The sequence below is a fragment of the Babylonia areolata genome, chromosome 31 (assembly GCF_041734735.1).
Source record: "Babylonia areolata isolate BAREFJ2019XMU chromosome 31, ASM4173473v1, whole genome shotgun sequence".
Lineage (NCBI taxonomy): Eukaryota > Metazoa > Mollusca > Gastropoda > Neogastropoda > Buccinidae > Babylonia > Babylonia areolata.
Window position 1 is genome coordinate 22,457,345 of NC_134906.1, and position 13,051 is coordinate 22,470,395.

The 13,051-nt window shown below is 42.3% G+C and overlaps 2 protein-coding genes across 2 annotated transcripts in view; one reads left to right on the forward strand and one right to left on the reverse strand.

Moving 5' to 3' along the window:
* Positions 1 to 13: 13 nt before the first annotated feature.
* Positions 14 to 10,397, reverse strand: LOC143276293 (uncharacterized). Its single transcript, XM_076580797.1, has 3 exons — positions 9,869 to 10,397; positions 8,072 to 8,173; positions 14 to 435 (listed from the first exon to the last, which is right to left on the reverse strand). The coding sequence occupies exons 1-3, from the start codon at positions 10,172 to 10,174 to the stop codon at positions 367 to 369; spliced, it is 477 nt and encodes a 158-aa protein (XP_076436912.1). The 5' UTR covers positions 10,175 to 10,397; the 3' UTR covers positions 14 to 366.
* Positions 10,398 to 10,451: 54 nt separating this feature from the next.
* LOC143275997 (uncharacterized) overlaps positions 10,452 to 13,051 on the forward strand; it is a 36,554-nt gene continuing 33,954 nt past the window's right edge. Inside the window, exon 1 of the mRNA XM_076580362.1 lies at positions 10,452 to 10,566. Within this exon, the coding sequence (XP_076436477.1) occupies positions 10,456 to 10,566 (111 nt within the window). The 5' untranslated portion in view covers positions 10,452 to 10,455. The remainder of the gene's footprint in view (positions 10,567 to 13,051) is intronic.

Here is a 13,051-nt window from a genome sequence, read left to right on the forward strand (position 1 = left end):
ATTCTCCATGCATCTGTCTGTCTGTTCATCCATTCATCTGTCACTTAGATTCAAGCGCTTAGATTTGTCCCTGCACAAGATTCAGCGCTATATAAATACCATCATTATTATCATTCTATCTGCATATTTAATTATATAACATCCTGAGTAACTTATTTCATCATCAGCCATGAGTGATAGCAACTTTTGTAAAATGCAATAAATGAGATATTCTTTTTTTTTTTTTTTTATCACAGAAGTCATCCCAGCTCTGGTATATATATATATATATGTATATTTCAATAGCAAACATATCCTTGAGTTTCCAGTAAGACAGGCTATATCAAAATGTACGAGGTATCTTGCAAACCTATGGCAGTGCAGTTGTCATTCATAAAAGGCAGAGTTGAAGGTTTTTCTTAACTTTACCGGTGCATCCTTCTGACCAAATGGACACTGAAACAGAAAGAAAAATAAACCAGTACTGATGGCGAACAGAAAACATGCTTTTGTCAATAGTTATGTTATGAAGTACCAAAATCACCTTCCCCCTCCCCATTCATTTTCAGTGTTTGTGAGTTCCATCTGCGAAGTTCACTCACATGTACGAGTGGGGTTTTACATGTTCAACTGGTTTTTGACTCACTTGTGTAAACAAAGTGAGTATGTTTTAACCTGGTGTTCGGTTGTCTCTCTGTGTGTGTGTGTGTGTGTGTGTGTGTGTGGTAAACTTTAACATTGACATTTTCTCTGCAAATACTTTGTCAGTTGACACCAAATTAGGCATAAAAATAGGAAAAATTCAGTTCTTTCCAGTCATCTTGTTTAAAACAATATTGCTCCTCTGGGATGGGCACAAAAAAATAAAAAATGAAGCCTAATTATATGCAAACTGCATTTACTGTTATATTTATATTTTTTGTATTCTCTAAACTTGGCACTTTGATCTGATATTCTGACCCAACGACAAGAGCAGTCATTATTATCATTTTTTGTTCAAACAGGAACTTCTTTTGCTAAGCATGGAAGTTTTATTTATTTTGCAAACGTTTTGGTGCAGATAGTAAAAAAAAAAGAGGGAAATTACTCTGTAATTAATGCTAGGGGACTTAATTTGCTTTAAACTGATCTTTCTCATCTTAAACATTACATTTTGAAATTATACTCAATACATGAAAAGCTTGGATTTTTTATTTTTTATTTTTTTTAAAGTGTATCACAAGTGAGTCTTGAAGGCCTTGCCGCTCTTGTTTTTTTTTACCCTACCGTTAAGGCTATTCTGATTTCAAGGTTGTGGATACTGGGTAATGTCCATTTTCCATAACCCACCAAACACAGTCACTGACATGAATTATAGGATCTTCACTGTGCTTATTTGATGTTCCACACACGTACACACACACAAAGGAGATTCAGGTTTTGCGCATGTGTTGACCCGGGAGATTGTGATAATCTTCACCGGGAGCCACTGGTATTTGAACCCATAACCCTCACAGAGACTGAAAGTCCCTTGCTCTAACCACTCGGCTATCACAGGCATCATTATATAATTCTCGACATATCCAGTCTAGGGCCTTATACATAGGAATGTGTTGTATGGAATACTCTGCGGTGAGTTTCAGTTTCAGTAGCTCAAGGAGGCGTCACTGCGTTCGGACAAATCCATATACGCTACACCACATCTGCCAAGCAGATGCCTGACCAGCAGCGTAACCCAACGCGCTTAGTCAGGTCTTGAGAAAAAAAAGAAAGAAAAAAAAGGTGAATAAATAATAGATAAGCTTACATAAATAAATAAATAAATAAATAAATAATAATTATAATATAAAAAAGGTAGTAGTAATAATAATAATAATAAATAAATAAATAAATAAGACAACAATGATGATAAATAAGCAAATAAATGTAAAACATGAAGACACACATTCACACATACACCCACACATGCATAACAGATATGCACCAAACATGCAGTTTCACAGATATGAAAGCACAGTCAAATACATATAAACGTACATGAGCTCCAACACACACACACACACACACACATTACCCTGCACCTCCTCTACCCCCTTCCTCCACACGCTCATTTCTAGTCCACTAGTCTACATTTCTGCGGTGAATGAAAAGAAACCTGTGATCACCGACTGATCCCAGTGCCAGATACATCAGACATTCCCTTTTCCGTGTCCACAGTATACAGAGTGCAGAACAATTCCTACAAATCTGCTTTCCATATTTCCAGTTATCTTAAGTGTACACTAGTAACTGTGTACCGTAATCAGCTTATCCAAAAAACTGAGTTATGTCTGTGCATCAAACGCTCTCAATCTATAAAAAAAAAAAAAAAAAAATTCTCTCTCACGTGTCAGTTACACTTTCTACTGAATCCACTTCTTATTTTGCAGGCAAGAGAGGTTTTCTCATTTATAAATGACAGAACTGGTAAACATCAACTTCCAGCACTTCTAGCAGGTGGTAAAACAAAAGATCCTCAGGTTCTTCCCCAAAGATGATAAATCAAATTACCTGAATCACATGCCAGGTGACAGTATACAAAGGCCACATATATAGGTATACATATTCTTTTCAACAGGGTCCATGTGGAGTTTTCCAAACAGGAAACTGCATGGACAATACCTTTTGTTCAAGAAAAAACAACAACAACAAAACATAGGGCCCTCTAAAAGGGGTTCACTTTTCCCATGGGCCTCTTTTAAGTGCTGGGACCCCCCTTTTCATTTTCTGCACATGCTGTCTCAAACACACAGACACACACACGCACACACACACAGACACACATTTACACACACACATATGTACGCACACACAGCCACACACACAAAAAAACAAACCCAAACGCACACACACACACACACATACACACACACATATATATATATATATATCTATCTATAACACACACACACACTATATATATATTCATACATATGGTGGTGTGTGTCCATCGAGATCGACGATGACCATCGTTGTCATCCAGCTGAGGGATGGGGGGAGGGTGGTGGTGGTGGGGGGGATGCTCATGAATCTATCTGTGAATGCGCAGATGGCTGAATAGTCCAATCTGTGCACGAAATGTTCGCTGACAGTTGGGGCAGACAAAGACAGGCATATCATTGTCTTGGAGCTTGTTTGCCCGTGACCTTCTGGCATGCCTCTTCTGAACAGCTGCAGCAGTCCTGTTGGCCTCACACAACTTGGCGCCTTTGTGCACAGCAGTGCGCCATTTGTCACGGTCCACTGCAGATTCCTCCCAGGAGTCAGGGTTGATATCAAACGCTTTCAGAGAGACTTTCAGAGTATCTCTGAAGCGCTTCTTCTGACCTCCGTGTGATCTCTTCCCTTGTTGCAGCTCGCCATAGAAGAGCCTTTTGGGCAGCCGATGGTCTGGCATGCGTGCCACGTGTCCAGCCCAGCGAAGCTGGGACTGCATCAGGATGGTGAAGATGCTGGGAAGGGTGGCTTTTGCAAGCACCTCCGTGTCTGGGGTCCTGTCTTGCCACTTGATGTTCAGTAGCTTCCTGAGGCATGTTGTGTGGAAGTGGTTCAGCTTCTTGGCGTGTCGTTGGTACACTGTCTTGGTCTCAAGACCAATGCCTCTTCAGCTCCAGACATTTGCATAGCGTCTACCAAAGGTTGCGCTTGCTCTTGCAATCCTGATGTTCACTTCATTGTCGATGGTCGCATTTCATGACAGTGTGCTGCCAAGGTATGTGAACTGCTCCACTGCACTGAGTCTCTGACCGTTGACTGTGATGTTGGGCTCAACGTGGGGTTTCCCTGGGGCTGGCTGATGGAGAACTTCAGTTTTCCTCGTGCTGATGGTAAGGCCGAAGTTCCTGCTGGAAGTGGCAAACTTGTCGACGCTGAGTTGCATGTCAGCTTCAGATCCAGTGTTGAGGGCACAATCATCAGCAAACAAAAAGTCTCTGATGATGTCTGTCATGACCTTCGTTTTTGCTTGAAGCCTTCTGAGGTTAAACAACTTGCCATCTGTTCGGTACTTTAGGCCGATTCCAACATCGCCATCTCTGAAGGCATCAGTAAGCATTGCAGAGAACATGAGGCTGAACAGTGTTGGAGCCAGGACGCAGCCTTGCTTGACACCATTTGTGACAGGAAAAGGAGCAGATGTTTCACCATTGTCCTGGACTCGAGCCTGCATGCCTTCATGGAAATGGCTGACCAAGGAAATAAATTTCCGAGGGCATCTGTACTTGGCCATGATCTTCCACAGTCCCTCTCTACTCATGGTGTCGAAGGCCTTAGTGAGGTTGACATAGGTGGAGAACAGATCAGCATTTTCAGCAACATATAGATAGATAGATAGATACACACACAAATATATATCATATATATATATATATATATATATATATATATATATATAATGTGTGTGTGTGTGTGTGTGTGTGCAATATTTTCTCACCTGAACGTTTTCTCTTGTACATGATAATTGATGTGTGTGTGCGGTGATCAGGGAAAGGATGTGCCAGTTACTCATTCATGCTGTCCCCCCCCACCCCCTGCCACCCCCACCCCCTGCCACCTCCACCCTCCCTACCCCCGCTTTGATATTTGTTGACAAGCATTTGAATAAGCCAAAAGAACTTTTCCTGTTTTAACTGCTTGCAGCAGACAATATAAAGTATTTTGAATTGAACTGGACTGAATTGAACACACACACACACACACACTCACACACCCACCCACACATGTAAATGTACACACTGAACCCTTACTTTTTTTAAAAACCACGCCTGTGTTGTTCCACAGCCCTGACTCAATAATGCTGTACACACAGAGGAAATCCAGAAAACAACATCCATGCTGGAGAAGTAAAGAAGACAGCACTGGACAGCGCAATGATAATGTTCTAACATGTAATGTATATTGTATTTGTATTTCTTTTTATCACAAGAGATTTCTCTGTGTGAAATTCGGGCTGCTCTCCCCAGGGAGAGTGTGTCGCAACACTAGGGCGCCACCCATTTTTTGTTGTTGTTTTGTTCCTGCATGTGGTTTTATTTGTTTTTCCTATCAAAGTGGATTTTTCTACAGAGTTTTGCCAGGAACAACCCTTTTGTTGCCATGGGTTCTTTTACATGTGCTAAGTGCATGCTGCACACGGGACCTCGGTTTATCGTCTCATCCGAATGACTAGCATCCAGACCACCACTCAAGGTCTAGTGGAGAGGGAGAAAATATCGGCGGCTGAGCCGTGATTCGAACCAGCATGCTCAGATTCTCTTGCTTCCTAGGCGGACGCGTTACCTCTTGGCCATCACTCCAGTTCGTTGACTTCATCCTGAGAGAATACTGGTTGGACTTTAAAAAACACTTTATTCTGTTCAACTATCAGCTGCAGAACAGACAGGTCTTCACACAATAAGAGTCAGCGTGGAAGTGTTATGAGCGGTCACTGCATGAAATAAAAGGGGCAGCGACGCAGAGACGGAGAGCGTGGTGCTATCAGCGTCGAAAGGGATGGCTGTTTGCATTTCTTGACCGACGGGCGCAATAGCAGAATGGTTAAAGCGTTGGACTTTCAATCTGAGGGTCCCGGGTTCAAATCACGGTGACGGCGCCTGGTGGGTAAAGGGTGGAGATTTTTACCATCTCCCAGGTCAACATATGTGCAGACCTGCTAGTGCCTGAACCCCCTTCGTGTGTATATGCAAGCAGAAGATCAAATATGCACGTTAAAGATCCTGTAATCCATGTCAGCGTTCGGTGGGTTATGGAAACAAGAACATATCCAGCATGCACACCCCCGAAAACGGAGTATGGCTGCCTACATGGCGGGGTAAAAACGGTCATACACGTAAAAGCCCACTCGTGTGCATACGAGTGAACGCAGAAGAAGAAGAAGCATTTCTTGACCAGTATAGTGTCAGAATCATATTTAGGGTAGCTACAAATCGTCTGTGCTGGCCACTGCAAAAAACTCCACAGATACCTGTAAGACAAAATTAGACTGAAAGAACACAGCCTTAGAATGCCAATAGATGCTCTTCCAAGAGTAGGCCTTTGCTGGACACCACCCCCGAAAACGGAGTATGGCTGCCGCCATGGCGGGGTAAAAACGGTCATACACGTAAAAGCCCACTCGTGTACATACGAGTGAATGTGGGAGTTGCAGCCCACGAACGCAGAAGAAGAAGAAGAAGCTGGACACCATACGGATGCAAAGCACAAAGTTGACCAAGGGAGGCATGGTGAAGAACGGCTGAAAAAGAAACTGGCTATGGCAGCACAGGACAGGCAGCAGTGGAGATCTCTGGTTCTGGCTTTATGTGCCACAGGGCACCACACAAAGAGGATTCATCAAGTATAATAGTCAGTCGATCGTGTCCGTGATTGTGTGGAGTGATGGCCTAGAGATAACGCGTCCGCCTAGGAAGCGAGAGAATCTGAGCGCGCTGGTTCGAATCACGGCTCAGCCGCCGATATGTTCTCCCCCTCCACTAGACCTTGAGTGGTGGTCTGGACGCTAGTCAATCGGATGAGACGATAAACCGAGGTCCTGTGTGCAGCATGCACTTAGCGCACGTAAAAGAACCCACGGCAACAAAAGGGTTGTTCCTGGCAAAAGTCTGTAGAAAAATCCACTTCGATAGGAAAAACAAATAAAAAAACTGCACGCAGGAAAAATACAACAAAAAAATGGGTGGCGCTGTGGTATAGCGACGCGCTCTCCCTGGGGAGAGCAGCCCGAATTTCACACAGAGAAATCTGTTGTGATAAAAAGAAATACAAAAATACAAAATACAAAAAATACTATGACCATCAGAACAGCAGAGGAGGCAACTTCTGTCCCAACTATCTAGGCTAGAATTTGATTATAGTGGAGAATGTCTTGCCCAAGTTACATCCCCCACTCTCTCAGCCAAGAGGGTTTTAGGGCAGTCAGCGTTGTGATGGTTCCCAAAGGCCAACTAGCCCCCAATAAGGCTGCAGCACTAAGAGCCAGTGCAATTTTGCCTCCTAGTTTGACAGTCATAACCCTTCACAAAAGACGAAGCTGTAAATGACTTCCCATTACAGTGGGGAAACCACAGATCACTCATCAGTCGTCACTTTGCTGTTGGCCCAAATGTCAGCTTCAAGTATGCAGAGGAGAACTTTAGGAGTGGAGTGTTGGCCTACTGCTAATCGTCTGCCCAGGATGCAAGAGAACTGGAACACACAGGACTGTATCCCTAACTTGCCAGTATTTCTCCCCCTCCGCTAGACTTGAGTGGTGGTCTGGATGCTAGTCATTCAGAAGAAGTTATAAACAGCGGTTCCGAGTGTAGCATGCACTTATCACACGTAAAAGAACCCACAGCAACGAAAGGCTTGAGCCTGATAAAATTCTGTAGAAAAATCCACTTTGACAGGAAAACAAATACACTTATAAAAAAAAACAAAAAAAACCCCCACCAAACAAAAAGCAAAAAACCCCCAAAAAACAACACCTCAAATGGGTGACGCTGCACTGCAGCAATGTGCTCTAGCTCCCTGGGGAAAGCAGCCTGAATTTCACTCAGAGAAATCTGCCGTCACAAAAACAGTAATACAATACAATGCAGCATACATACGTACATACAAACATCTGTCCACCTAACTCTCTGTATACCTATCCATCTATTAGTGGAGTGACGGCCTAGAGGTAACGCATCCGCCTAGCAAGAGAAAGAATCTGAGCCTGCTGGTTAGAATCACAGCTCAGCCGCTGATATTTTCTCCCCCTCCACTAGACCTTGAGTGGTGGTCTGGACGCTAGTGATTCAGATGAGATGATAAACTGAGGTCCCATGTGCAGCATGCACTTAGCACACATAAAAGAAACCACAGCAACAAAAGGGTTGTTCCTTGAAAAAATTCCGTAGAAAAATCCACTTCGGTAGGAAAAAGCAAATAAAACTGCATGCAGGAAAAAAAAACCCACAAAAAATGGGTGGTGCTGTAGTGTAGCGACGCACTCTCCGTGGGGAGAGCAGCCCGAATTTCACACAGAGAAATCTGTTGTGACAAAAAGAGAAATACAATACAACACAATACAATACAATATACACACACAACTTACATGCCGACAAGCGTTTCCACAGCACTCGCCCCTGTGTAGATGTGCCAGCCGAGTCATAACCAGATAGCCAGTCTCGGGGTCAGTGTAGTGCATGTCCCCGGCCTGCACATGTCAACAGAAAATTTTCTTTATTTTAAGTACACACAAAATAATACAAATGGACAAGTTAAGCTAAGATTAAACTTTATTGTCTGTAAAAGCACAGAAATGTGTTTTTTTTAGGTTTCTTTTTAGCTCAAGTACATACAGTATTAACTCACTCAGTACGGCCAGTCTTCTCTTCTCCTCTACACTGACCCCTCAGATGTCCAGTGGGTGTCTGAATGACCCAACCTTTAGCTTCCGTCGTCAGAATTGTGGTATTCCTTGTCAACATTCACGTCTTCAGTACAAGAGCCTTCCACTTGCAATATTTTGATGATGGTAATTGGGGTGAAACGCTGTCAACGTCGTCTCTTTCGCCGTTCGTATGGAGAGAGTTAAACACGTAAAGCTCAATAACTTTTAGAACATGAACATTCGTGAAAATATGTGACACAAGAACTGAAGTAATATAACTGATGGTGAGTAGGTAAGAAAAACCATCTGTCACTGACACTAAAAATATAAAGTAAGTAAAACAAGTGTACAGTGCAATCGCTAGAAAACATTTAAAATGATTACGCTATACAATAGCATTATGAATAACATATTGTGCATCCTATATTTATCTTATCTTATCTGTCTGTCTGTCTGTCTCTCTCTGTCTCTCTCTGTCTCTCTCAATATATACTAATAATTTTGTTGGCTTTCTTGTTTGCATCTCAATAAGCTTGACTGTTCAACAGAAAATTTTGTTTAAAAGTATGCATCATGCTAGGGCACGTATTTATGAGCATTTTATAATCTTATATGTTTTTGTTTGTTTTTGTTTGTGTTTTTACATAAACTTTAATTGATGGTTTTTGTGATAAACAATGTGATGCTGATTTTGATGCAAAATGCATGCCAATGGGTGAAGGTAAAGAAGTGGTCAGATATATGTGTCAGGTTCTGCTAGTTCTGTGTGTGTGCGTGTGTGTGTGTGTGTGTGTGTGTGTGTGTGTGTGTGTGTGTGTGTGTGTGTGTGTGTGGAATGTGTGTGTGTGTGTGTGTGTGTGTGTGTGTGTGTGTGTGTGTGTGTGTGTAGTATGTGTGCATATGTTAGTCATCTTGAAAAAGAAGCATGAACTAATGATAAACCACTCAAACCCTTTAGCTTGGGAAAAGAAAAAGAAAGAGAAGAGATGTTTGCTGAATGATGTACCACTTACAAAACCTTCGCAACTTCTGCAAACTGGAAACAATCAACGTTTTATATATCTCTCAACCCCCTCCCTATGTTCACCATATTAGTAACCACGCAATCCATACATATGTGTGTGTGTGTGTGTGTGTGTGTGTGTGTGTGTGTGTGTGTGTGTGTGTGTGTGCAATCCATATGTATGTGTGTGTGTGTTTGTGTGAGTGTGTGTGCGTGTGCCAGAACAATGATGCATATACACACTAGCACACAAGTATCATAAATACACGCAGTAATAATTATGTACTTGGATTAGCACATGAGTACTGCAGTGTATACATGGTGTGTGTATCCGTGTGTTTTTGAAAGAGTGTATGTGCAGGAACCTAGCTAGGTCGATCGAGATCTCTCTCTCTCTCTCTCTCTGTGTGTGTGTGTGTGTGTGTGTGTTATGTTTCCATCAGTATGCTCTGCCGGCCACATATGCACTTCTAAAGTGGAAGGATCAAATTAACTACATGTTTTCTAAGTTTCACCTTCAGAGCTCGCACATGAGCTCGGTGGATCTCGAGCTGCTTTGCACTCAACGTTGTTTCATCCACCAGCTCCAGAAAGATCAAAGCTCTGGCCTGAAGCTTTTGTCTTTGAACATCTTCAGAGGGATTTTTATTTTCATTGTCATTGTGGTTATTTTGAGAAATGACACTCTTTGAAATGTTTTGTTGACGATCATGTTTGTCTTTGCCCTGAGACAGGAGTTTTGAACGTCCTATTAAAAACATGCCTGATACGTTCTCCTGGACACACATAGGACGAGAACGTCCGCACAGTCTTGAAAACATGCTGTTGTAAAACTGACTGATACAGTGATAGCGAAAGTAGGTGACACGGACACTATCACAATGATAAAACGCAAGAGTTCATAAAACTTTTTTCTTTACGAACAAACAGTGTATTTCAAGACCTAGCGCTAACATCATCAGCTACGTAAACGCGTGTGTATGTGTACACATATGCAAACAATCTTTGAAACTGCTGACGTCGTCTGCATTCGTTTTTTCTTGACTTCACCGGTCAATCCGGAACTTCATATCAGCGCATGCGCTGAATATTGCTCAACAACATGGCCGCATCAGTAGGGGCGGAGACGGACCGAGTGGTCCCAGTTCCTGTGTCATTTCAAGATCTCGGTATTCCAGCACCACCAAAGCTTCAGGACACTGTTTTAGGAAAGGTATGTGTGGGTTTCTTTTCCCGGCTTTAAACATACGTTATCTCAGGAAAGATAGACATGTCGAGAACTGTTGCGTTCTGCAGACGGAAATAAATTGTTCGGCTGAATGGCGCGTGCTGGTCTAGTTTCGATACCGGATACAGCTCTTGTGTGCTGTGTGGCATCTGAATCTGAATCTGTATTATCGGTTGTGATTATTATACAGTGTTGCAAGCATGCTGATGAGAAAAAAAAATCAATTTGGGTTTGTAAAAACACAGGAAAAGAGTTAGATACCCGTACACACCATGCTTTTTAAGTTTTTCACACTTAAACCTAACAGTTTGACAGGGAAAATACACATGTGCAAAGACATACACGTACGTGCATGTGCGTGCACACACCCACTCCCATTTTAGTATGGGAATCGTGCAGGTACACATAAATACACACACAGACACACACTCGTACACACGGGACATACACTGACACTGGTGTGCACCCATGGCATACATATACAATAGTGTATGATAGCATACCTCTGCACATGCAAAAACACACATTTATATGTATCTGTACACCAAGACAATTCTAAAAATTGCAGATATGAACAATCACACGCACACATACACACACACACACACACACATGCACACACACACACACACACACACACACACACACACACACACGTACAAAACCTTCGACTCTGCCCCTGAGGGTTCCATTCAAGATAAGACAAGACAAGACAAGACAAGACACGACAGGATGTGTTTAAAGAAACCCTGTGGGAGGCACATGAAAATGTTTCATATCACTCATACAAATATGAATAGCATTTAGAAACATACTCACAACTATTCACAATGGCCATACCATACCACCAGTTTGATGAAGACATACATAAGACATACGTATGGAGGAAGAAACAAAACGAAACAAAACAAAAACAAAACAAAAAAAAAAAAAAAAAAAAAAAAAAAAAAAGGAAGAAAAAAGTAACATACAAAAGATACAGCATTGTACAATGAATACATGCCATAAACAAATGGGGGCATTCATCCCAATCGCAAATAGGACAAAAAAAAATTCAGTATATCAAAAATAAGATGGAAAACAGGTTGACTCACAGAGGTGTGCCTTGTCTGTTGAGATAAAACAGAATCAAAGAACTCGAGTGGAAAACACACACCCACACACACACACCCACACCCACACACCGCCCCCCCCCGCCCCCCCCCGACACACAAAACACATACACACACACACAAAACACCCCCCCCACACACACACAAAACACACACACACTCATACACACACAATACCCCCCCCCCCCACACACACACACACAAAACACATACACACACATACACACACACACACACAAAACACATACACACACGCACACACACACAAAACACACACACACACACCCACACACACCCCCCTCCCCACACACACACACCCACACACACACACAAAACACACACACACACACACACACACACACACACACACACAAAACAAAAACAAAAAAAACCCAAAAAAACCAACAACACATACACACACACACATACAAAACACACACACACGCACACACACCCCTCACCCCCCCACACACACACAGTGACACACACACACCACTCCATCACAAACCTAACACTTCACACAAGTGCTCTTACACTTTTAATAATGGACACATAACCAGCTGGCCCACCACTGTGTGTTATGCACATCATCTGTATTTCACAGATGCTTCGGCAGAATTAGAGTATCCACCGAAACCCTCTACCGTAACCAGTTCTCAGTTAGACACATGTATTATTATATATTTCTATATCTATATCTATATATATATATATACATATGTACAGTCAGTATGTCATTTGTAAGGCACTATGGAGCTCTCACACTGTTGTTGCAATCTGTGGTTTGAAAACATCAGGTTTTGAAGCCGGGCAATGACCCACATGAACATCTGCTTTGTTTTGTCAACAGGATATGAAAAGTGAGTGTTGTTCAGTAACTTGAGAGTGGTGACTGTGCACAGCTGACTTGTCCACTGAACTGTTTGTTGGGTTCTTGTGTCATGTTTTTTTGTGTTTTTTGTTGTTGTTTGTTTTGTTTTCTGTTGTATCATTTACTTTCTGGTGGTAACTGATTTGTGTGTAATTTGGTATATCACAGTATCTCACAGACACACACACACACACACAGACACTCAGGCACACACACACACACACACACACACACACACACACACACACACACACACACACACATACACAAAGACACACACACATACACACAATTCCTTTTTGATGGGTTTTACGACAAACAAATGAGTTCTACGTTCACACACACATACATATTACCACTCTGTTTCGGTCTCAAACTTGGCCTCAGTCCATCTGTCTCATTGTCTCTGTCTCCAATCTCTCTCTGTGCCATGTTATTTGGTCACAAATTCATCATCTGATCCCATCCGTACTGTCATAATTGATGC

Excerpts from the sequence above, each read along its gene's own strand:
- LOC143276293 (XM_076580797.1), bottom strand. The coding sequence starts at position 10,174 with ATGTTTTCAAGACTGTGCGGACGTTCTCGTCCTATGTGTGTCCAGGAG. Across the intron at positions 8,174-9,868 it reads CTCATGTGCGAGCTCTGAAG|GCCGGGGACATGCACTACAC; the intron begins GTGAAACTTAGA and ends TGACATGTGCAG. Across the intron at positions 436-8,071 it reads GTGGAAACGCTTGTCGGCAT|TGTCCATTTGGTCAGAAGGA; the intron begins GTAAGTTGTGTG and ends TTTCTGTTTCAG.